The sequence below is a fragment of the Manduca sexta genome, chromosome 9 (genome assembly GCF_014839805.1).
Source record: "Manduca sexta isolate Smith_Timp_Sample1 chromosome 9, JHU_Msex_v1.0, whole genome shotgun sequence".
NCBI lineage: Eukaryota > Metazoa > Arthropoda > Insecta > Lepidoptera > Sphingidae > Manduca > Manduca sexta.
The window spans coordinates 8,593,385-8,620,667 of record NC_051123.1 but is presented as its reverse complement, the minus strand read 5'-3'; the positions used below and the strand labels follow the sequence as shown (position 1 = coordinate 8,620,667).

At 33.3% G+C, this 27,283-nt stretch overlaps 1 protein-coding gene and 1 non-coding gene across 2 annotated transcripts in view; one reads left to right on the top strand and one right to left on the bottom strand.

The window, feature by feature from the left end:
- LOC115452810 (putative tyramine receptor 2) overlaps positions 1 to 12,156 on the bottom strand; it is a 35,090-nt gene extending 22,934 nt beyond the window's left edge. The window contains exon 1 of the mRNA XM_037436844.1: positions 11,797 to 12,156. Within this exon, the coding sequence (XP_037292741.1) occupies positions 11,797 to 11,975 (179 nt within the window). The 5' untranslated portion in view covers positions 11,976 to 12,156. The remainder of the gene's footprint in view (positions 1 to 11,796) is intronic.
- Positions 5,068 to 5,140, top strand: Trnar-ccu. Its single transcript has one exon. It is a non-coding gene; the product is annotated as a tRNA-Arg (tRNA).
- Positions 12,157 to 27,283: the final 15,127 nt, after the last annotated feature.

The window sequence follows — 27,283 nt, the reverse complement described above, 5'->3', positions numbered from 1 at the left end:
TCACGGAGCAGACGGCGGCGTTTTTTTTACGAGAACAACTATAAGATTCAGTCTGTTCTACACCCAACTAGGCTGTTGCTATAAAAATTAGGTAAATAAATATATTAATGACGGAAAATTTGGTGTTTTTTCCGACTCCAATGCAACAGGTGTAATAGTATTGCCAACATTATTGATAAATCAATCACTCCCATGCAACAAGCTGTTTACTAGAACAGTGGTTCTTAATTTACGGCTTGATTTTCACCTAATTTCCAACTCCAGTCTTAAGACATCATTTCTATTTTGAAGTACGCTAAGGCGCCTCAGTCGATTCAACTATTTTTTCATTCACAATCGATTTTAAAATGTTTCCCACGTTTTTCGTTGTAGTCGATTATTTCCACACTGGCGACGCGTCGTCCCACATTCGTAAATGTATTTGTGTTTTGTATATCACGGAATTTTAACAACGCGCTCATTAAGATATGGTGGAAATGTAGAAACTCACTTTAGTTGGACGATAACGTTTGAGCAATAACCTTAGGCTGTATGTGTTTTCCTTTGCTATATTGACAGACGTAGCGTTTTTCCACGCATACCTGGGTTTTTAGCTGACGATTTTATTGTTTTAAGTACAAATTTTTTATCATATAAAAAGTATGATATATAAGGAAAATTATAAAACATCGTTATGTCGCTTACAAGTTTATGACGAACTACAATTTCAAGGGCAATATTATTTAAACCGTTATTATTAATCCAGAAATATGATAATAATAATTTCCAAACAAAATACATAACCGTGCATTTTCAATGTTTTATATACAGCCTTAAGCAATATACCGAGACATAATTAACTATTTTAACATAGATATTTCTAATTAGCATACAATTTTCCATGGTCAGTTGATTGCTTTTGGTATTTCGAATGTATAATAAGTAATTAGACCGTATCTTGTACTTCGATCGATTTTATATTTAAATTTAGAACATGGAAATATTATGTATTACGTAGTTCAAGTATTTTGTTTACTTTCCAATATCTGTACGAAGTTGATTTATTTATAGGCAGAGAGGATTTAGAAATGCATAGACAATATTTATAAATTGTTTTTTTTTATAGGCAGAGGTAACCCATGTAACATGCGGTGAAAATCATTTTTATCTAGGATACGTATATCAAATCCCAAAGTAATATTACTAAATACATTTCACAATGAACAATGAAATTGTAACGTGACGCTGCTCTATAACACTAATCATTCGAGATAACTGTCGCAACATGAAACTAATTAGATAAAGTGCAATGTGTGTCTAAATGATTCATCGCTATATACCAATAAGAGAGACATCTAGTTTCTTAACATGGAACTACGACATTCTCAATATGAATTCTATATTCGGGGAATGAAAGAATAATTTTAAAAAACCTCTTTTCAATTATCTATCAATACCATTATAAGGTTGAAGAGTTTGGTTGAACGTGCTAATATCAGGAACTACTAAACCGATTTTGAAATGTTTTTAACTTATAGGGGGCTACATTACTCCTGAATGCTATAGATTTTTTATCCCGAGAAATAATTACCCCGGATTTTTTTTTCACGCGGGCAGAACCGCATGCAAAAGCTAGTAGAATATAAATTAATTTGGCTGTGGTGTTTTAATGCTTAATTTTAAACTCTTGTTGTGTAGTTTATGTTAAACCCGGACACAATCCGCATCACCACTTTTAATCGATACAAACAAAATCGAATAGCAAACAAACGTAAGCTTCTGTGATACATCGCTGGTTTTATTTTAGCAGTGAATCAGAGGGCCGAAAAGAGATACGCCGTACCGATGTAAAGCAAATCGATCAGCAAAACGATTTAATATCGATTAAAATGCGATTTATTACAACACTTACACGAACAGACGTGAACAAATGGTGGGACTATTTACGTTTTAGAAAGAATCTTAGTATTACATTTGGCTTTATGTAGTTGCGTTGAAGGAATATGTACAATAATGTGCGAAGATAAGGTGTAATTTAGGATGGCAATAGTATCAATACCGTTGTAATCAGTGACACCATTAAGAAAATTAAATAACAAATGAATTGTATATCGGAACATTATTGTTTAACGGAAAACATGATTGTCCGTTTTTTTAAGTTTCCGTAGATAAATACTTCGCGTTTAAATATTAAGTCAAAATTACTCATACAGGTTACTTATCAATAGCATCATACAATCATCGTTACAGGCACAATTTCCTATTATCTATGACAGTAGACTACAAATGAACTAACATTATTACCCAACTAATGGAAATACAGACATTAAAAAAAATATTCGACTCTATAGAATTTCCTCTCCTACTGACAGTTTCGAAAAGAGAATAGAATGTTTTTAAAAAAAGAAGCATTAGCTACATATACGTATTGTTGGTTTATAAACAACTTCAAAAAAGAAAGAAGTTCTTAATTCGACGAATATATTTTTTTTATACTTGAGCAGGCGACTTAACTGAACTTTAAAACTGATTTTATTAACCTAATTAGCATAAATACCGTAATGTCTAGTAACACTGGCTGCATATCTTCATTACATCATTTTCTTATTCCAGCCAGCTCTAAACGATGAATATATTTAAAATAAATAAAAAAATATTTTAAGTTTGTGAAACACGAATATAATAACACGTTGCAATAGCGTGATATGCTCAGCCGAATACGAGATATTTCAACGTGTTCTCAAGAATGCAATGATTTGGAATACTAAGAAAATTATATGTAAATTAATTTTTTATATTACGCATAGATTACACTCCAAGTCTCAAAATTGTTAAATTAAAATGCTTAAGTAGTTAGTAGTTTGTATGAATCCCTCCTAGAAAATTTTGGCCACGGAGGCCAATCTCAACGGAGATCAGGCAGGTACGCAGGAGATATTAGTCCACAAGTGTGCGCAATACACAGGCGCACTCTCTGTTCCTATCTCATTGTCCGGTGAGACGGCAATCCGACATGACCGGAAAGAGATCCAAGTAGTTGTAGTTTTGATACATCTGTCTATGGTTATTGTATGATGCCACTAAGGCTTTAACTTAATGTATACTGTAGTGTTTAATTTCTAGACGTACTAAACTAAATCTTAATTTCTTTCCGTAATATAAAGATACATTAGTAAAGTAAGCTTCAGTATCGCCTCTACCACGCGAAGCCGCGACCAAAAATGAATGCATATTCTCTATGAATATAAAATGTTTAATTCTGTGGTTATATTCGCCGCAAGGTTGACCGCTAATTAAAATGCAATACTTAAAAACAATGTTGCCTACAATTCAAACTTGTGTTCTAAATTTAAAATATTATAAATCAAATGATTGATTTATACATTTTCATTGTATACGCAATGACCAATGTATACAAATGTCATTCAGAAAGATTTTTATGAATGGATTGTGTAGATTGTTTTGCCGGATATCTATCGTAGCATAATATGAGTTATGACGTCAAAATCTCAATAATTTACCTTTCGTAATTTTTTTAAAATTGAAATGACTTAACACAAATGATCATAAAGTTATTATCTCTTTGCTATAAATCAAAAGGAATGTCTGCTATTTGAAGAGTAATAAACTTTATAAGAATAGGTAGTTACTAACAAAGATTAGCTCTTATCTTTTGTTTCTTTAATTCCATTTACGCTAATCTTCTAAAATCCGCAATTTGACCAGACTGTACAGATATCTAAGGATTATGTACTTCAAAATAAGTGTTTCCAATAGGCAGTTCGCGTTATAGTTTTCTAATTAGATAATGGAAAATTACTATGCTTGAATATCAAAAAGAGGATAATTAACATTATAAGCTAAAAGTACGTATAATTTCTATGTGGCCAGTATTACCAGCTTGAAGGACTTGAAAGACTTTTAAAATTGTAATCGATGTTCCTTTTTCAAACATTTAAAAATTCTATATAAATTTAAATATTATTGATTATTTATATAGTTCGATGTCATTTTCCATTGTCTATATCATCGACATTCTGTAGATTAGAACAATTTTTATCAAGGGCAATGCGGTTTGCTCATTTGATACGAGCTATTAATTATATCGAAAGGGCGTAAGTCGTCTGTTTAAGAGACGCTAAACTAATTCTTTGGATTGTTGGCAAGATTTATTGGATACATTTTGTTCATGTAGAAATTTGAATAAGGTTCCATTAGTAACTAGCAACTAAAGATAAAATATTCAATATTTGCACAAAATACATAGTTGAGCATCGAAGACTTGATATAATATGTAAATAATTCTGTCTAATCAATCCGTAAGTCTATAAATAAAATAACAGGGAATGAAATATCATTTGCTTTATAAATGTTTTCTGTATACTTCAATATAATAATGTTGTTGTTCTCGAAACGCATCGGTTTCTTCCATTCGATAATGTAGGGTTATCCTGCGTCATGCAGTCTTCAACTTTGAGGCCATCTCGAATGGTTTTATTTTTAAATTTAGAATGTCATCTAACTGGCCAGTATTTTAAGTTCCAGATTTGAAAATCTATATTTTGAACATGACATTTTTATCTTTTGACCCATCGTGCTGTCATATAATTTTAAGATATTATTTATTTATACACTTTATGTAAAGAGAAGTATACAGGCGGATTTAATGCTAGAGGCATTTTCTGCCAGTCGACCTTAAGATGATAATTAGTGGTAGATAGATAAATTATATAGTATTGCTATTATGTTTGATTGAATATTGGTCATTATTGTTAAAAATAATAACTAATATGCAATCTAACGTAATCGCATTATCATAATATATGAATCGGATTGCATAACAGATAAGATAGTAAAATTAATATAACAGGTACATTCCTCATATCAAAATTCGCAAAAAGATTTCAAATAAATATAAGCCCACGCTGGCAACCGAGATAGTATAATGTCTGTCAATGCCTGATTGAATAACGATTTTTTTAAATTCTGATCACATTTCTTGTATTAATATTCCATTCATCTTACCTAAATGATAGCAAAGATATTTTAAAATAGGAATAGTTTCTTGTTTTAGAACATTATAGACAAGCCCCTGTGGCCTAATGGATAAGGCATCGGCCTCCTAAGCCGGGGATTGTGGGTTCGAGTCCCACCAGGGGTACAAAACTAATAGTCAAGTTTTTTTACCTTGGATCAATACCTATACATATTTTCGACTCAGTATTGTTTTTGCATCTAGCAACTAAAAGGAAACAATAGATAATTCTTAGAATTAATATTATAAGCCTAGACTGACGCCTTATTATTTATCTTTGATCTATTGTGCGCTAACGCAGTTAATCCTAGCGCTATAATTCACAAAGGTTTTAGATAGTAACTAAGATTATTTATTAGTGTTACTTTGCGGTAATACACGAATCCTGATATGGTGAATAGTAAATATTTTGCAGTGTTTTCAGTTCAATAGAAATTTCACTAATCTTGCAATAAAAAATGACGGTAAAATCCGAAATAAAACAGTCTAACCCTAAATAAATTCTAAGAAATGAAATATACCCAAACAATATCAAACTGCGATCGAAATATGGAAGCAACTGTAAATATTTACCATAAAACCTGGCTATTGTTAAAAATTTTAGATATTTTTCTTTTAGTCTATTGGCGCGCAGCCATTGAAAGTAATTAGTGGTTCCATAATACAGGCGGCAATTACTTTACATTATTTCATAAATTAAACGACCTTCAACGATGCTCAAAACGCATTAGCATTTATTTATTAGAAAACGTTCAACAGAATAGTCAAATATTATTAATAGTTTCATTATCTATGTTCTGTAATATGCCTTTCAGGTTTCTCTATTTACTAACTCAGTTCCAAAACCACTAAAAAGTTAATAATTTTTTTTTATGGGTTTGGTAATATAATACATATAAGGATATGTTGAAAAGTGGAAATCACGATTTTAGATACCACAGTTTACTTTGGAGCCATCGTGTTGAAACAGTTTCCACAGATAAGTATATAAGAAAGATGTGTATTGTAATATAATCAGTTAAGAAACTCCAGATGCATCATAATCGATGAAAGAATAAAATATTTTCCTAAAGATAGCATATTACGTTAAAATCGAACTAATGCACACAGACGTGACAATTCCATAATTAAATACAATATGTTAACGTAACAAAGTATTGTAACATTGTTTGGTAACAAAAGAAACAGGTCACAGTTACAGAATCACTTAATTACATATATAATTATATGTTTAAACTCGTATCATGGAATGCAACGTTCAATACGATTTTGAATTATTATTTTAAAATTCGCTTTTGTTGTTTTGAGGATTATCGAAGAGTTTAAAGTTATTTAATTTAATATGAACTGGTTTATATGAAACTCGTGAATAAATTAATTGAATATATTATTGACGTTCGATTTAATATTTTTTTTTATAAGTTTTTTTATAAGTTTTTTTACGCCATTTTCTTGTGGCAACGGGCATTGGGTGCATGCGTTCCGTCGATTGTTACTTTCATAATTAAAATAAGAGTCTTAGTAATGCAATCACAATTTAAGGCCATTTTTCATGTTGAAAAAAATGGTCTGATTTAACTTACAATAAAATACGAATTATTTATAAACATCGTGGGTTTACAATAAACACTAGCTGATACTACACTTACGAATACAGTAACAAATTATATAAATAATCAGTCAACCAGAAACTCGTATTATTTTTGTCGATGTAATTTTAATCTATATGCTTCATTCAACGTAAATTTGCATATTCTTCTAATCTGTATACATATATTTATTGCATTTGACCAAAAAATACAATTTTTATTGGCCATTTTAAATTTAAATGTGCCTTTTTTATCCTTTTTAGAAAAACATTTCACAATTCAAATTCAATAAAGTCGTATTTCCTTTGAAAACTTGAGGCCATACAAAATTGTTGTTGCCAAGGAGATTTCATAAATGCTTATAATAATTGTTAAGTGTATATAAAGATTAATTGTACTCCATCGAAGGATATCGCATCGGAATTTTTATTAATTCAAGCCTAACCGGATAAATTAAATAGCTCTACTAGCGAACTATCCGCCCACAACAGCCGTATATTTCAATTGGCCGCGTAATAGTTTGGGGTCAGGATTGAATGAGTCAGTGGGGGTCATGAGAATAGTTTATTATCAAGCGGAGAACTCCAATGAAGGCAATAAAAATAAACTCAGGAACAAATTATCAGGTCAGGAACCTTTGTTGATAGCTAATTTTGCTTGACAACAGAGATCTACAAAACAGATTTTGGCGTAAGAGGAAGTTATGTACATTATCTTTTTCTCGCATGTTATTAATTAATTTATACCGATCCTAAATAAATATATTAATTACTTTGTGTATGTATTTCCTGATATAATTTACAGAAAAAATAACAATTGGCAATGTATCGCAATTTTTCATTTTAAAGTAATCTTTTTTGACATGTTAACTAACTCTAGTTTGATTTATGTTCTCGTAATTCTTCGCGTTTGAATGATTATATACTCTATGTTACGTCGGCCAAACAAAAATAGAATGGGATTATTTTCGCATTCATTTTCTTGATATTTCAATTCTCAAGCTTCCGGCACGTGAAGACGTTGCTAGTCTAAACATTTATGTTTTAAAGCAGATTGTAATTGTAAATGAATCACACTGAAACCCAATAAATAAACAGTGTTTACTAAATTAATAATTAAAACCTTCTAACACCATTGCAAATTCTATACAAGAGTTATAAGAGAAATACTTATAACAAGTTTACGAAATATAAACCTCTTTCTACAACATGCGATTCTTACTGCTGCCCTATCAAGTGGACCAGCGTGATAAAAAACCATAAACTCTATTAGAGATCTTTAACAAACAATGTAACAGCAAGACAGTTTGAAAAGACACAAAAAATTTAAAAATAAACCCGAGTTTCTCGAAAACTCCAGACTTCATTACGATAGGTTTGAATTAGGCGAAAAAATTTGGCATGGCCGACGTGGTTTGTCTTCGTTGTCACCATCGCTTGGAATAGCTGACGAAGCCCAGACGAGGCCTGAGATAACGTCATTAAGATCTGGTTGCACGTGCAAAAATATTTATACAAAATCGATTTTTAAACGTTTTGCGTCAATAGTTGGACTATTATCTACTTCTGAGGGATTGTATACTATTTCTTCGTCATTGATAATATGAATCCTAATTATAAGGCTATCACGAGTAACCAAGTATGCACTTACATTATCATTATGATTGTTTTCTACTATGATTCTGGGGTATTTCTTGTTTATAATGAATTTTGTTACAATACTGAGGCCATGCGTGCACTTAAAATGCGAAATTACGATCATATTAGTTGCATTTGGTTCATTTTCCATTTACTCATTGTCACAAGCCATTGTAATGCTTTACAATTAAATGGTCTATAAATTTAGGTTCGATATTAATCCGATCTCCAGCAAAACAAAAAATCTTTTAGCAAGTCATTGTTTTAAGAAGTCATTAATGAAGATATGCATACCGGTTCCACAGCTGACTCACTGTTCAAAAAAATGGTTGTTTAAAGATCTCATGCTCCGTTTTCACGCTCATAACTTGCCACAATGGAATGGAATGGCAATTGTCTATGTTTGTTTAGGTAGAAACATCTTTAATGAGTTTAGATGAAACGACCAGCGTAATTTGTTGGGTTAATTGGTTCGGATAAAGCGACGCGCAGACTGCTATCTTGCTAGGAAGCACTACCATTGAACTCATAGTTGCTCTAACAATTTCTATAACTTCAGCAACTGTCAGTTTCAAAGTAGAGTAGTGTTTCCCAACCACAAGTTGACAGCGTCTGCACGAATCCTTACCCCCTTATTCATAGACGTTTTTTATCGAACGACCGAGTAAGGCTGTGATAACAAGTCTGTTTCTCAGTGCTGACGGCATGGCAGTTTTCGCAGTGCGTAGACGTAGGGACGTTGTGATTGGCTAATATTGAAATACAACAATAATAACCAATCACAACGGCCCTATGTCTATTTCTCAGTGCCGTTGGGCACTGAGAAACAGGCTTGTTATCACAGCTTTACTCCGTCCTTAGATAAAAAACGTTTATGAATAAGGGGGTTAATGTTTAATGTGTATCATAAAATTCTTTGCAGTCATGACTGTGATATACAAGTCGTTTTTACAATAGAAATGATCGGCTATTGTGTTAGCAGGTGATTTCTCAAGCACGATATATTTTTTATGAGCCCATTCTTTGACATCTAGAATCGTGAACCGTATTAAGACCAAATCTTTTGTCCTTTTATCTGTTTGTAGACTGATATATATAATTCGACGTTACTAAATGATGTCAGATTAAAAAACGAATAAAATTTTCAGTAATCAAATATACATGGACCTCATTTATTTATACATAGATACGAAAATTGAAGATATAGTTTACCTTCTTGTATGGCAAATAAATTTCCTTAAAAAGGAACGTACCGCTATAACCTAAAAACATTTGGCAATGTCTAAATCTGCTTTTAATTTGCTTAAAACAATAAAAGATGTTAGTGAATAAAGTTTTGTTTTTACTAAAAAGGTGTAAACGCAATGTTTAACCCAAATTTTATCGCATCTTTTGTTGCCGTTTTTGTTTTTCGAAAACAGAACGGATTTGTTCAAACAATCTCGTACTGTAGATAAATAAAGACAAATTGACACAAATACAAATTGATTGGTACATTTTGGACACATACCTCAGAGGATTTGTTGGTTCAGTAAAAACAAAAACAAATCAAATATTTTAAACTCTGCCTTATACCTTGTTTGTAAATATAAATTTAACAATATCAATTCTTTCAGTTTTTTGCATTTTAATTTACCTCGTAGACTATATCATTAAAGGCTCGACTTATTACAATATTGTTACTTGTTAGGTGGGGCACGGGTTAACTCTAAGTGATCTTGACACACCTCTTTCGTCTCATCTATTTTTATAGCTCTCTTATGCATTCACATCGGTTTAGGACGCTCTTCACCTTGTCGAAGGAATTTTCTCATTATAAGTTTTCTAGCTTTTGTTTGTGGCTTTGCTCGATGGGAGTTCGTTTGGAGATTCATATAAAAATGTCCTTAGGGTTGAAACATACTCTGTTCCAAATTTTATTAAAATGTAGAGTAATTTATGCGTGGAAGCGTAGCCACTAGAAATTCTGTCGCTATTATATGAGTGTGGATAGGTTCTAACTTTAAAAGAGATATTTATCGTAAAAAACCTTATTCATTGCATTTTACGATAATAAGTTAAAACTTCAACTGCCCACTGAACAAACGACCTCACCAGAACTAAAAAGGCCGAAGCAATAAATTGGATTTAAATTAATTCTTGGTTTATAACAGACGTTGATTATGCTCAAATGATTCAATGATACATTAACAATTTAAAAATATATTGTCTTAAGGTTTTGGAATTCTTATCTTTGAACATCTATAGCTATACTTTTGAAAATGCTTTGTTTATGATTATGGACTAAACTTACGAAATACATAATTAAGTTGAAATAAAGATAAAAACACTTAAAATCCTTGATAACAGAATTTGGAACTGGAAATAAACTAATGAAATGTCAACATAGATTTTCGCAATTTTAATAAACTTTAAGAATGTTCGAGAAACTATTCCATTGTAGTTTTGTTGTATTTACTAACAGTGTGGTTTGCTTAATTTTTTTAGTAAAACGACGAATTAGTTTTAGTATAAATAAGAATTTATCTCTTTTTGAATTCGTGTTGACAAACATTAATGGTTTTGCAGTGTTCCAGAAACTTCTCATAGATTTATTTGAATGCTTTTAGGTCGAACGTCGAGATATTCTTTATTGTCTATAAATCAAGGTGCAGGTAAAATATCTTTGTCTTTAAACAAATCGACTTGTAAACTGGATCAAGGCGAGTGTAAAGAGCGCATGAAAGTATTATGACCGATGTCTCATAGATTTCGACCAAAAGTAATCGCTTGGCCACTACCGGCCTACCGTTACGATGATCAGCCAATTTTTTATCACGCGTCTTTAAATGGGAAACGGGTTGTGACCTTCTATTCTGACGAAACATCGTGGGAATAACCGTCACAGAGTCTGCTTGTCGTTTTAATTATTGATAATTCGTTTGTTTTTACAAATATTTCGTAATGTTTTGTCTTATGATATGCAGTTTACGAGTCATAAATCATCCGTTACAGGATCCATTGAAAACGAATACAGGAGAACAGCTCAGGTAGAGCGTCTTGCCGATGCTAATCGTCTAATAATACTTGTGGTTTTTGGCTCCCAGCCCGACTCGGGGATGTTACCAACATAAAAAGTAAATATTTTTAAATCGGCCCGGTAACTTAGCCTTTGTGATTAATAACATAAGGTTTTCTATACGCTCTAACTTAGTTTTGAACACTGTTGCCAAGCGGCCAAAAGTTGATTCAAGGGTACAAACTTCGGTATTCCATTATTCATTGATATTCTTAAGTGCTGTCGAAAGTCATAATCGACTTTCGCTTCGTCCTAAGTACTGCAACTAGTTCGCCATGTATTCTAAATATACGTATCGCTCTCTCTAGTTTCATAACTTACGACTTCTTTAAGACATCAAAAGACATCGCTATATCCGGACTCCGGCGACATTTTAAATTCTGCATTAATTTGACAGCCGTCAGCCTTGATGCTGTATTTTACAAGCGTTCCTGTATTTTATGAGCGGTCATATAAATCTTTAATATAAGTTTAAAAACTTTATACAAAATAACTTACCTATTTGAAATAGTTCTTAGCGCAGGGCGTCGGCAAAACACTAGAAGTGGTAGCAAGTTGGCCGCCGTCGATACAAGGAATAAAGTGAGGAGCACTATCTCCTCGACGAGTCGGTCCCTCGGTTCCATCCCCTCTGACATCAGAGCTTGTCCAGGAGACATGAGAGCCGACGATTCCATGGAAATGTCATCACTAACACACAACACTTGCAACTCAACACTCGGTTCAAATGTTTTAGTTTGCACTGTTTGTTAGTCGCGTAAAGTTTGTGAGAACACGCTGGTCGGAGCGGCCGCGTCTTTCTCGCTTGGCTGTCTGGTGACAACTGGCTGGTGTGTAACGTGTTGCGGGTTGCGAGAGCGCGGCGGGCCGGCGGCGGGCGCGTGGCTCGCTTCCCCCACTCGGCCGTCGCTGCTCGCCGCTGCTCCTCGCACTCGCCGCGCTCGCTACTCACGCTGAACTCGAACGCTCAAATAAATCTACAATAATCTCGGTCAACACACTTCAGCCTTTGTTTAATCGCCGTGAAATTTCACATGGTACATTATTGTCGTTATTTTACGTCATGTAGAGGCTCCTTAATCTTTGACGAATACCATTCTATTGTCACGTTGTAATAAGGTTTCGACTTAAAGAGCAGTTTGAACAATTGCGTATAAGAGTTATAGGTTTTAAATTGACTAATGATTACGGTTTGTTATCTAAATTCTCGTGGTTGTACCCGTCTTGCGCCTTACCTCAGTTCACTAACGACTCTTCGGGACTCTACCGGCCGGCTTTACGCGGCGGTTAAGTATAGCCGCAGAAACGGCTTAATACCCGCTTGGAAAATATTTGTGTATACAATATTTTCTCTCACTGGCATGATACAAGATAACTCGATTTATTCATAGTCCATGTGCTCTACTGTCTAAATTTTATTACAGACTGTAATATCCAACATGGCTAATTTATCATTATAGTTTGTTTAAAAGCGATTAATATACTTTATTCTAAATCTATCACGTCATTTACTAATATGAACTAATGGTATTATACATCAAGCTTATATATTGTTTATCTATTTTACCAGCGTTTTGCTCCTTGGAGCAAAGCATAATGCTGAGCTGGGGCCTGATTGCGGCTGCAATATTTCGCAAATGGATATGTATTTGTCTATTATCTATTTATATCTTTATACTGTGTGTTAATTGTAGCCAAAACATTTTTATTTATCTATCTATTTAGTATTGGCATTATGATATTTGACATCTTATGTCTTAATATGAAGAGTGCAGTGCAGGGGCCTTATTCTCTATCCCGCACGTTATTTTGACAGTGCGTAACAAGCACGTAACACAACGCGTCATGTTTAGGACTCTAGAAATTTGGCTTACAGAATACCATTCCACGCACATTTCTCGAAGATAACATGACACGGCTGCGTTACGCGTTAACACTATCATACAGAATAAGGGCCCTGACCGGTATGGCTCCTGTTTACGGGCAGTTGTGTAATTTACGATAAGGTAAACATTTTGCTTGACTTCTCATTCTGTCGTATTCAACACCAAACAGGCCGGCATAATTATGTCGACTGGCAATGGGTAATCATCTCGCGTTAGTCGATATTATTTGAACCCGACTCCATTTATAGAATGCAGTGACTGAGTGGGGTCACAGTACCCTTATAAAATATTTTATTTAATTTTCAAGGGTATACAATACATTCGTGTATAGTCCATGAATTTGCTTTTTCATGGCCTAAAAACTAAAATTGCGCAGTAACCATCTTTGACGTATTAGGGTCGGCTTCAGGCTTCCACCGACGGAAGTGTCTATTTGTCTGTTGTGCCCTTGCGTGGTGCCGCCTAATACAACCCGGAGTTCCCCACAAGAGGAGACCCTCTTGTCGGGAAACTCCGAAGCCTTCGCACTCCGTAGGACGCTCTCAGCATCTACGCAGCATAAAGACATTTTTATGCTCCGCAATTGTAACAAAAAATTTCTTATAATGCAAGCATGGTAACATAGCTAAGGGAAATATTTTGTGTGTCAGAGTATTATTATTACAATTATTTTAATTAGTTTTACGTAAGATTAAGAGTATTAATTGCAAGCTGTATTGCTTCGTAATAAATTATAATAGAGATGATAGAAATTGAAATCATGCTTTATATCATTGCCAAGGGTTCCTTTCTAACCGACTTCCAAAAAGAGGTTCTCAATTATTGTTTGTATTTTTATGTATTTACTCTGATTACTTTGAGAATTGTAGACCGATTTTCATGATTCCTCTTATTTAGTAAATAGCTTTTGCTCGCAAATTCGCCCGCGTGATAGAGTTTGCCAGGATAAAGTTCTCGCTATATATTTTCCCAGGATATAAAGTAGCTTATAACCTTCTTAGGGTCTTAAACTATCTCCATATCAAATTTCATAAAAATCCGTTCAGTAAATTTTGAGAAAATCGATGACATACAGACAGACAGAAAAAAGAACTTTGTCTTATATGAATAGATTATTTATTTTGATCTTGGTAAGATTATTATCAACTTAAAACAATATGGTATATAAAAAATACTTGTAAACCGATGTTACATACTACATCACGTGTATTTATTCATTCAAAGCTTGTCATTGTTGGCACAGTGGGTGCTAATTTCAGTCTAATTCCAATGTAAATAAAGTAACATTTACATAAATATCATTCATATTATGCAATTTTCTCACAGTTGAAATGGCGGAATGAAGATGTCCGTAAAATAGTGGATACAATGTTATCCACCATCTGTGTGATGTTTTAATTTCTAATAACAGCTCCTAATGGTCTGAAGCGGATGTTCTTGAAATCAAATGGGATCATAAGTAATACGATCATAATTTGTTCGTTCATATGGAGATCCGAAACCCCAACCAGGCTAGGCAGGTCGTTAAAGTAAATCTATCATAATTTGATCGTCCAACTGGAGGCAAAAGGCTAGGCAGGCTAGGCAGTCGGTCATTACATTTAAGTCATATTGAAAAAAAAAATATTTTACGGATTTTATCGCGGTTTTTTATATTATTATTTTTTCTAAGATTTTACAGCTTTCGTGGTCACGGGGCGGACGTATGATGTTAAATGTTAGATACATTTGTGTAAACGTAAGATCATTAACTCAAATTGTTTCTGCAACATGCTTGAAAACATACGTTGGCCTCAACAACGCGCCTTTATCTCTTCATCGAACATAATGAATCAGTAGATTAGTTCAAATATTAAATACTACAAGAGTGATACTTGTCTGGGACCGCAGCTATATTATAGAAAAGAGCTGTTCAAATCCAAACTAAACTCTAATAGGGGATTAAAAAGATCTAAATTTCAAAAAACAAAACCAATATGGCCACAAAGGGATATACCCGAGCGGGCGATACACATTTCAAAACAAACAAACTTGAGCCGCTGAGCGCAAGGCTCTTGTCATTGTTCTGAGGCAAGGCTCGTGTCGGTTGCGGCAAAACTGTTGCCATGGCAACCGCGACAACAGCTGCGGAAACGTGTCATACTTTTAAACTTAGAATACGATTTTAACGCTTTTGTCTTAGACTGAGAGACTCGAAATGAGCGAAATATTTCAACAGGTTAAATTGGCACAATTCCTTAAACAATCTAGGTGAGAGCTAATAAGGTTTTTATAATCTCTTTTTATAATCCCCAAAGAGGATTGTTTGACAAATGTTCTTTGGATAGAATATTACAACTACGTAGAATAAAAAAGGAAAAGTAAATAAAATAGGGCATTGACACAATCAACAACTTAAAAACGTATAGAAATGTCATTACTGTATTTTAATACTCTTTAACGATTGAAAAATCTTGTTTGCGTCTAAATATAACTTGTTTGTTGATTCTTTAATACGAAACATTATATCTGGACTTTACCCGAAATAAAAAATATAATCAAAAACGTCATAACATGAGTTCACATCGTTTACTTTCGAGGATTAACATTCAACCGAAACGTTGTTGCAGGTGAGTCAAATGACTTAATTAGTTAATATCAGCCTTAACACATATTCATAAAGTCTTTAATGGCTCGATAACCTCTTGGACCCGTACAATGTGACGCATATAAATTATGGTAGATTCCATGTTATTAAGTCAATAATTCTTGTTTTGGTGAATATGACGTCACTGGTTATTTGAAATGATTTTGGTTTTTAATTTTTTTTAACCTCAATAGATAATAGACAAGACGAGTAAATTACTCGTTTTATATATCCCGCGACTGCGTAAGCCCAAAAGTAACACCATAAACAATTGTAGAACGCGATGCATTCTGAATCTCAATAAACAAGAATTTAGATATAAAAATGTAACAGCAAATAATACGAAACAGGAGCCCTTTTGTGAAAACTGCATGGAAATTGGTTGAGGTTGAGATAAAAATTTATATTTCAAATATTATAATGTGCCGAAGGAGACGTGTAGTGGGAATATCGCTCCATCTCATTATTTCCCATCGTTATTCCTGATGACGTCACATGCGCGTATTATCTTTCTATTTAAATTTAAAAGCTTATAACGTATACATTTTTAAAAATTTGTGTTAGAATTTATATCAGTTAATTAATTCGATAAACATCAAGAACAAAAATTAGTCAAATTATTAAAGTATTGAAAGCGGAACAATTCAATGTTTCCTTACTGCTGCTTGGTGGCAATAATAGACAAAACGGTACCTAAAACACATAACAGAAGCACCACATTCAAATTTATGACTCATTCTGTTTTCTTAGTGTTCAAGTTCACGCTAAAAGCGGAAGAAGTACGCAAACCATGTCATTCTGCTAAACAATTACAGGCGCGTTTGAACATATTTGTGAAAAATGACTAAGAAATACCAACGATCGTAGTTTCTTAAAACTCCAATAACAAAACTGATGGATGGATTTAGATATTACTAGCTGTGCCTGCGACTTCGCCCGCGTAGAAATCATTGTGTAAAAGTTTTCCCGCGTAAATCCCGACCCACGAGATTTTTTACAACCACACGACCTCTTCAACAGTAATCGTTATATTTCAATCAATTAACATAAAACCGTAATGTACTATTAACGTAAACCTTCCTTAACAATAGCACTATATTTAGTAAAAACCGTATAAAACCGTTCAGTAGATTTTGAGAAAATCGATCACATACAGACAGCTTTTGGGAATTTTGTTTCATAATATGTATAGATTTATATAAAAATTCGAATGTTTGTCAGTCAGTGTCAGTACTAATATCCTTAATGTAAAAATGTATGTAGTAAATTTTAATAAAAGTAACAACAGAAAACCCTAATCGGATTTAGATAAATAAAGGGGAAAAAGTATACATACACTTTTTCAAACTCCTAAAAAATACAAATTTGTAATCAGTAAAAAATATATCCAACTATTTTTTTCTCCGTATAAAATTGTATTCAGAAACGTCTCTTTTTCTTATTATGGCAGAATATTTGACACATAGAAGAACATATCCCGGATTAACATATCTATAGGCTGTGTTTCCTGAAAAACTATATATATAGTAGCGTTTTTGTAACAGGAAAATATCTTCACGCAGGTAAAGCCGCGAGCGATGTCTAGTCTTTCATAAATGTAAAATAGTAGCTGTATTTGTAGAAATATACATGTCACAGACCACTGCTCAATTCTTGGTAATATTTATTTCAATTCTTCAACTTGGTTTTAACTTGTGAGATATTCTAAATGATTTTATGCATGACGCAGTTTTGAGATGTTCTAAAGGATTAAATGGATGGCGGGGATTTCAAACACAATTTTCCGTGACTCGATATTACTTAAGGTGTGACGTCATGGACGAGATAGTAGTAAATATATATCGAAATGATTATCGTAATTTGTTCAATTCATTTTTAAATATTTCTTCATGCATTTCATTAGGAGTGGGAGTCCTATTCCGTTGTATTTTTTAGAGAGTTCTACAAGTTTAATGTTTCCATAAAATCTATACCTTATTTTGCTAGTGGTATGATATATTTTAAACCCGCCATAGTGGCCCACGTAAGTGTGTCGCGTTCCCGGATCAGCCTTGTATATTCGAACAGGTCAGCATCATTGTGTCAACTGCCGAGTTGTAATCACCTCTTGACAATCGACATTCTATTGGACCTCACTCCAATCATCATCAGGTGCAGTGGATCACTATGTCATGCTCAAAAAAAAAATACCTATAATTCTATAATGATTTCTTATGTTTACGCGAATGTTAGACATTGATTTCGGTATGTAGATATTGTAACTTTGACTTTACGGATGAACAACACGTCAGTCCCCCCCGTGACCATGAAGGCTGCAAAGTCTTCGAAACGTCGGGAGAAAATAAAATACTAAAACCGCGATAGAATCCGAAAATTAGTTTAATTTCAATACCTATAATTCTGTTAATAGTCATTTTCATCATATAGCTTCATTGACATATAAAAAAATATATATGTTTTATAACCAACACACAATAAATATGAATCAATAAACGCCATTTGTCCAAATCGGCTCACTAGGAGTTATGCTAGAGCGGAACAATACGAATATAAATACTTTCTTGCTTCGTCATAGTCAGTTAAAACAAAGTTACCTAGTCAATCTTAAACTCTACGCGAAGAATTTCCAGGTTACCTTAGGGGACATCCATAAATAACGTCACACTATAAAAGAGGGGGAGGGAAGATTCGTGATATTATGTGACAAGCGAGCCGGGGCAATAAGTTTAGTGACGTCACATAACAAAATGTGAAGCATTAAATACAAAACAATAACTGTCAACGAAAAAATTAAAAAATATTCTTTCCCTGGCTATATAAGGTTTATTTTATAGTGAATTCTCACTCGCATCAAGCGGCTGTTGTACCATAGGGTCGTTTGTCGGCCAGAATTGAACCAAGTCCACTCACCACGCGGCCATAAGTCGCCGCTTGACACTAAGGTGTTGATTTTATTAAAAAGAACAATGCCTAATTTCAGAACTACTGTCAGGGTTAAGAAATCGTGAAATACATGTGACGTGATTTATGGATGGCCCCTTACTAGTAAACATAAATTTAAACACACAACCAGGTGTGATCATCAGCACTTTGTTATTATTGTGAGCTAGGGTTGAACTTTTAAGGTTTGGAACGATTTTTTTATATTATCTAGTCTGACAATACTTGATTCCAATTACTCATACATACCAATTCTTAGTATAAAAACGAATAACCACATTATTTTTATATCGACGTTCGTTGATCGTTGGAAGGCTAATTGTGACATTTTTTGCGACATTAAGTTTTATACATATTTTAAATCACCATTTTTTTCTGTTACTTTTAAACTAGTTAAAATGTTTCGAAAAAAAATATCAGTAACTTGTCGATATAACGTCAAACGGATGTGAGTGACAGAGATAGACTCTACGAAGCGAGAACTAACTGATTTTCTTTTTTTTTTAAAGCCAATCTTTAATATTTTTACACGACATGTAAGCATAATACACTTACCATGAAGTAGCGTCCCTCGTGAGATTATCCTTCGTCAGTGAATACAAATATACCAGCCTTTGAAATTAAATACAAACATGCTGATTTCGGAACGCGAGACACATATGTGAGCCATCATAGCGGGTTTTAAGGTCATCGATATCCGGAGAGGCAAGAACATCTTACCACCAGCAATTACCAGTTCAGTGTTGACTATCGACACCTCGACGGTCCCCAAGAACAAAATCTTATCTGCAAAATGTCTAGTTGGAGTGGAAGGATTTAAGTTAAGTGAAAATATAAATATCAATTACTTATTTCAAAACTACTGATCGTTATCAAAAATGTACCGTTATCAAAAAATTATTTAATTTCTATTTTGAGGTGAGTAATTGATTTTTATAGTTTTCACTTAACACCTTCATACTGCAATTAGACGTTTTGCAGATGAGATTTTGTTCCTGGGAACCTGGGACCTATACCAGGATGTGGACTTAATATTAACAGCCGAGATTTTTGTTATTCGTATACTGCCAACCCTATCCGTATTGATGCTATGAATGATGAGCACGCGGATGACAGTGGTCATTACCAACACCAATTGTACTGTCGCCATTGCGAACAATAACGAGAAATGCAATAAACCTAGTCGAGACGTCATGAGACATGGCCGTATTGAATGGACAATACATATTACAAATCAAAGTCCCCTAAAACTGTCTGTATTTTATCGATTTGCTCAAAATCTACTGAACGGATTTTTGTACGGTTTTTACTAAAAGATGCAATTCTTGAAGAAGGTTTAGATTAATAGTACATTACGGTTTTATGTAAATTGACTGTAATATAACGATTACTGTTGGTCCCGCTCCTGCCTGAACAGGGGGAGATAGGGAGGAATAATATATTGGAAAAAATTACCGATACATAGGTTACAATAATAACAATAAAATATCAAGATAATATACTAGGAAACTAGACTTTCAAAAAAATTAAGGCTGTAGGATTTTAGAGAGGACTATAATTTTTGCATAATATACACGGTAGACATTTTTTAAAACTGTAATTACTGCTTACTACTAATGTCTACATATCATTATTAGGAGTTTTAAATGACCCAAATTTCTTATTACTACAAAATTCCTTGTCGCAGGAATTTCATCAAGATTTTTTATGACTATTAGCTCTACTGTGACAATGAGGTATCTATTACAGAGGAATTAAAATTTTCTTTACGTTTACAAGCAAATCACGCAATATTTTCACCCTAGACCTACTTAGTTAATGCCTAGGCATTAGTCAGATTTTTCGTGTCACACAGCACTTGCGTGTCTTCAGATAAGTTAATCCGCGTCTTATCTTTTCTAGAAGTGGAAAACGCCTGGAGATTTATATAGAGCAGTCTTGGCATGACCATCATAACGTGAGTAATATTGAGATTAAATATTACAAGCAATAGTCATACTGTGGACATATTTGTGTTTTTTTTTATTCCAAGACGACAAAGTGACTGCACTGCATCTGATGGTAACCACGAAGCTGAAATATGGATAAATCGAATCAGATATCTATATAACAATCAGAAAACTACGTTATTAATATAAGATAAATCAAATTAAGTTAGAATAAGTTAAAATAGGATAAAATTATAAGTAAAATAAGTCTAAATAAAAAACAATGAAAACACAAAAAAGATAAAAGACTGTAAAAAGAAACACAAATATTCCTTGTCCTGGATAGGGGGACCAGAACAAATAATATAAATAATTAAATAAATAAAACCACGAAGCCGTCTAGATATAATTATTATGTTAATTTTGTAAAACAATTTTAGTATCGACTTTGGCATTGCGGTTTATTAATGCTATCTCTTCCCGTCGCCATCCTGGGGGATTATTAAGATCGTGACGTTTTGTAATTCCCCTTTTCCTATTAATCAGTGAATGCCTATAAAGTTCTGTTTTCCCTACCAATCCTCTATATTCTAGTTTATCCGAACATGAAAATTATACTCTACAGCACCTTGTAAGTAACGTCCAGATAAAGTATCAAATGGTCGTATGGATAAAATTGCCCCGAAAGTTTACCGCTGCATAACCTAAATAATATTTTACTATTCACTAGAGACAGCATAGAGCGACATAGTCGTGAAATAACAACCAAGCTCCTTAAACAAGGATTAAAAAAAAACAGAGACAGCATATCTTCATAGACGGTGCATGTCGAACAAAGAGATAGATGCATGTCGAATAAACGATAGCATCTCGTCAATCGTCTATCTGTACTCTAGCACGAATATTTGCGTTATAGTACACTTATAAATTATGGTTTCGTTTGAGTAACTTTTTGTATCGAAATTTGAACAGCACTTCGTGAGGTTGTTGGGGACTGAAATTCAGCAGCAATATCAAGCGTGTAGCCATAGAACCATAAATTTTAAATATACGGAAATCGGCAGCACGAATCCCTTATTTGACGTACAGTATCGTGCAACGACTGTAGAATTTTTTTGAATCGATACTTGGTATAATTCCTTATTATTCGTTCTAGGGGTGGTGGAAGGCACTCCACTTACCATTAGGTGTATTGGAGTCACATTAACGTGCCCTAATGAAGTTATTGGCCAACATATTTTTGTCCCGCTATCGTCCTCCAATGATACAATCTTTCAACAAATCAATTAGCCCCAATTTCTAGATTTTACCGATGGACTAGCTCTTCCATTAATACTATCAAACATCTGATTTTAACTGATAAAATTGGAAACTATAAATTGTTTTGTTGGAATCAGTGGAAATTGTTTTTAGTATAATAAAGATATAAACAGACGATGACCAATATTTGATACAATAAAACTAGCACGTGTGGTACATGTAACCATATTTCACCAACTATCGTAAAATATGTATAATATAATAATTTCACTTTCCCAAATCGTAAACGTATTACGTATTCTTGCTCTTAAAATATTATATTGGTGGTTGAACGTTTGTATGTGAGAACCCGGGTGAGTATGTATATTTTTGTCGCCAAGCAACATTGTGCAGGCACTGTTGCGTTCTGGCTTGGAGGATATTGTAGCCAGTATTATTATTGGGCATCATGAGGCGTAATATCTCAAAGTGACGAACAAAGTGCAATATTGTTTATGGAAAGTCGCGTCCCGCGCCATCAGACAACCGACATATCCCGTCTCGTAATTAATTTAAACAAAAAAAGAATCTCATGTCGCAGAATGGCGAGCGCAGTGGAATACCAAACAATACTTTGTAATTCAAGGTGTTGGATGGTGTTTCTACTGTTTATGAGCTGTCATATCGCTCACCATCAGGCGAACGGAGAGCTCGTCTCGTCATTCAAAGCAATAAAAAAATCCTTAAGAATTGTGTAGGTATGTAAAGCCTGCGGACCTGCACTAGAATAACCAATTGAACTCTTTTAGTAATAAGAGCCGGTTCCCAGAATTGAGATAATAAATTATACGGGGCTAGTTTTTATTTTTGCTGTGTATATATTTATTATATTCTTTATTGTACATCAAAACCGTACAGAAAAGTAAGTATACAGCAGAGATGATGAAATAAGAGGAAGTACGAATGGCGGTCTTATCCCTATCGGCGATTTCTTCTAGGCAACATTTGGATGTATCTAAAACAACTAGGAACGAAGCGAGTGGACGATCATAATTTTAAGTAATAAAAAGGTTTGGTATGTACTAAAGTATTAAAACATATATCGCACTATTAATAAAATAATTACCTATTTCAAAATTGGTAATTTGTGGCAGTCGCCGGAAAACTAATTTTTATTTGCTACCGTTTTTTGAAGTTGCTATTAAATTGAGCTTATTAAAGATAGGTAAAAAATGAAACCTATAGCATGAAAAAAAAAGGGAAAAACTTAAAGGTCACAAATAGAAATTGGCTGTTTGACGATTCCCACGAATTGGCCATTTTAGAATGGGTCATTATTTTATTAAGAGTGCGAATTATGTATGTATATAGTCTACATATATATCTCTTATATGTATATATGTGTTTTGATGCAATGCTGTAGTAATATTGTACCCAGCCAGTGCCACATCATGGCTGACAGCCGCAAATTCAGTTTCGCAAGGCACGCGAACTTAACGATTTCAAATAAAATACAAATATACAAAGTCAGGCGATGCCAATACAAAGCTATTTTTGGCTTACAAACTGACACGAGGTGTATAAATTCGTTTTATTTAAGGTTATGCTTTTCTATTAATACTTTTATGGAAATACGGTTGTGTCATACCTCTATATCAAGAGGGTTTTTTTAATATAATTATTTAAATAAATAAAAAAGTTGTATTTGAAGATTAAACGTTTTTTTAAAGTAGTATGCAAATAATCAGTATTTTAACTAGGTATTCTGTATTCTGCGGGTGGAAATCTTTTCAAAGTAAAAAATAAATGTTCCTCATTATACCTTTCAATTAATGTTTCTTTGAATAAACTCAACATTGTCATAGATTACTTACTACAAATCGACTTAAAAACTTATCTTAACCTCTTAAATACTATCGTATACGTTTACTACTTACAAGATAATCAAATTAATTAAGAACACTATAAAAATGTAACAGCGCTATGCGGATGAATAAAAATAAAACCCGCCTAGATAATCATCTATGTTTATTCATTATCTTGTAAATCAACACATATTATGTGTGTCGAATACATAACACTTACCAATATTTAATCAGCCATTAGCCTAATCAATGTTTTGTTTGGTGGCAGTAATATTCATGAAACAAAACTATTTTTTATATTATAATTTTGTCTCGACGTTTCGAAGACTTTGCAGCCTTCATGGTCACGGGTACTGAGGTTTTAGTGCCAAAAGTCAAAGTTACAATATCTACTTACTACATTTAGCAATAATATAAAAAAGAAACTGCGATAAAATCCGGCAAAATAGTTTTATATCAATGTCTAACAAAAATTTAAGAAAATTAACAATTAGTTACGGCGCTGATTTTTGGAAATTTCTAATAAGAATTAAATTTCAGAAAACATTTAATTCATAGTATCTTACAATCTATAACGTATAAAAATCTATTGGATTAACGGTACATTTATTTTTAATTGAACAACCAATTGTCTCGTTTCTATCAAAGATAAAATAACTTCAAAGTTCCTCGACGAAAGCACTTAGATGAAGGCTTGGACGAACTTTGTTAGCAATAATAAGTTATTGTATTGTCAATTTCCTTTCTATTGCTCTTACCTTTGAAAGGTCTTTGCCCTGATGGTCACCAATGTTTGTTTATCGTTCGACTGTCATACCTTTAATTGAATCGAATTTAATTTTGATGTCTCCAAGCAATTTGTTATTCATGCTGCACTGTCATTCACATAAGTAGCTAAATAAAAAACTGCAAATTGCTTATATTTACACTTTTTTCTTACAAAAAAAAAAAATATTTTTTTATTTCTTAAATAAAACTTTTTTTTTTATTTTACTTCACGAAAAAAAAACAATAAATTTAATGTGTATAGGATTTTGAGTTTTGAATTTGTTCAGCTAGTTTTGTGGCTGACTATACAAAGGGGCAAAGGTCATTGAGTTGGTTGATAAGTGCCGTGAATGTGATCCTCGGACCAAATAAAAAACATATGTTAATGATTCGCAAATATTTTAATTATGTTCAGAAGTTGTTTGCTGATAGGACACATTTTATATCCGCCCGGATAGCGACTACCATACACAAAGTGTTAAAACCCGCCATAGTGGCCCACGTAAGCGTCGCGTCCCGGGATGAGCCTGTCTATATCCGGATCCAACAGGCCAGAATAATTGTGTCGACTGTCAAGAGTATCATGTCTCGTCAGTCGACAGTCTATCGGACCCCACTCCACTTACCATCAATACAGTAGGATCATTTTAATGGTAATGTCTATAAATGTAATATATATAAATAAATAAATAAATAAGTAAATAAATAAATTTTTCTGTGAACATATAAAAAAGAACCAAGTCATTAACAATTTCTAGTACTTTGAAAACTTGTATCATAGCTTGTGTCAGATAATGTTATTGTATAACTGTTAAGCATATTAATAATGTTGTTTACTACTTTCACGATTTTATAATAATAATAAAGAATATAAAAATAGCCATTACCTTAATCGAGATCCGATAAAAACTATTTTCAGATTGTGCTGGGAAGTCCCTTATCTTTATATAAAATTCGATATATTCAATATAATGTCGTACATGGGTTATTACTCTCAACTAACATACTAACCTGCTTTTACCTTGTCCACGAAAAACTTACATTCAAATTGATATACTTATTTATCTAGTCGGCTTTCGGCCCCGGCGGCCAAACTCAACGGAGATCAGCGAAGTACGCAGTAGATATAATAGTGCACAACTGTGTGCGCAATATACAGGTGCACTCTCTGATCCTTTACTCTCATAGTTCAGTGAGAAGGCGATCCGCCATTACCGGAGAAAAGATCAGGTGCGAGACCAATGGCTTTATGTGTTTTCCAAGGCATGAGGTTATCACACCGCCAAGTTTTAGACTCCGAACTGCAATTAAGTAATTTTAAGATAGAAAAATTAAGTCGTAATTATTTTTGGCCTAACTTGGGATTCGAACCCCGGACCTCAGCTCGACAGTCGCGCTTTAACCATGCACAATTAAGCCACCAAGGCAGTCATGTTCTAGCCGAAGGGATCGTGATCATTTTCTACTATGTCGTGTGTATGTATTTGTAATATATGACATGTCGTGTTTTTTTTGCTATATTCTAAGGACACTGGAGATACTGAAACGGAATTCCATCGGAACGAGCTAATGTCATCACATATCGAGACTAACCTACTCTTATACTTACCACTGCAATAGGGTATTTGACTTATTTTTATTTATAACTTTTATAAGATTTATTGGTACTTCATACAAATTCTAAGATAAGAGGAAATCACTGAAATCTGGTGAAAAATGTATAAGTATAAGCCATTGAAATTAGGTAGTAGGGGTAAGTGTCAAAAAAAAACAAAAGGGACGAAATACTAGCAGGTGACGTCATCGGGAAATACGAGGCGTGCGAAAGAAAGAGATGGAGCGATAGCCCCACTTGCCGCCCTCTCCTGCATGTAGCAATATATGAAATATGAATTACTGCCTCATTTCTTGTCGAATTTTTATGCTATTTTCACAAAAGGACTTATTTTTTGTTCTAATTGCTGTTACATATTATAAAATGCACAAAATCAAATATAGTCAAATACCTTATTATTGGAAACCAATATTAATAACACGAATATTTCCATACACAGACCTTACCTTGAATACTATAATGATACAATTATTATAAATAGTTGCTTTACTTCTTTGGTACTACTGCGTAATATTTTTGTAGCGATATAATAATATATACTTTTCAATCTATATTAATATATAAAGCTGAAGAATTACTTTGTTTGTTTGAACGCGCTCATCTCAAAAACTACTAAACCGATTTTGAAATTTATTTTCACTAATAGGAAGCTACACTTCTATAGAAAGCTATAGGCTACTTTTCATCCCGGAAAAACTATTACACGGGCAGAGCCGCAGGCAAAAGCTGTTTTACAAATTTAAAGAATACTAAATATACTTTAAATTTCTATTTTAATTAATCATTCAAAGAACTATTTAGTTATAAGCCCTATTTCAGCTATAAAGCATTTGAATTTAAAACAACTTAAATCGCGGTTTTAAATGGCAATGCTCTATATATTTGAATACTCAATCTATTGTTTTCTTATTTATTACTTTATTTCCATATACATACAGTGGGTTTTGCAGTATTCTTATATCTATAGGTTTCCTATCAACATTGAACAACACCACTTATCATAAACATCAACGTCAACAGAACTGTAATTTGGTTTAGGACAATGGACGTCTGCCGACCTCTTCATGGGTTCAAACGGGCCGATGTTTTTCTTTGATTATCAGAAATCAGTTTTTTAA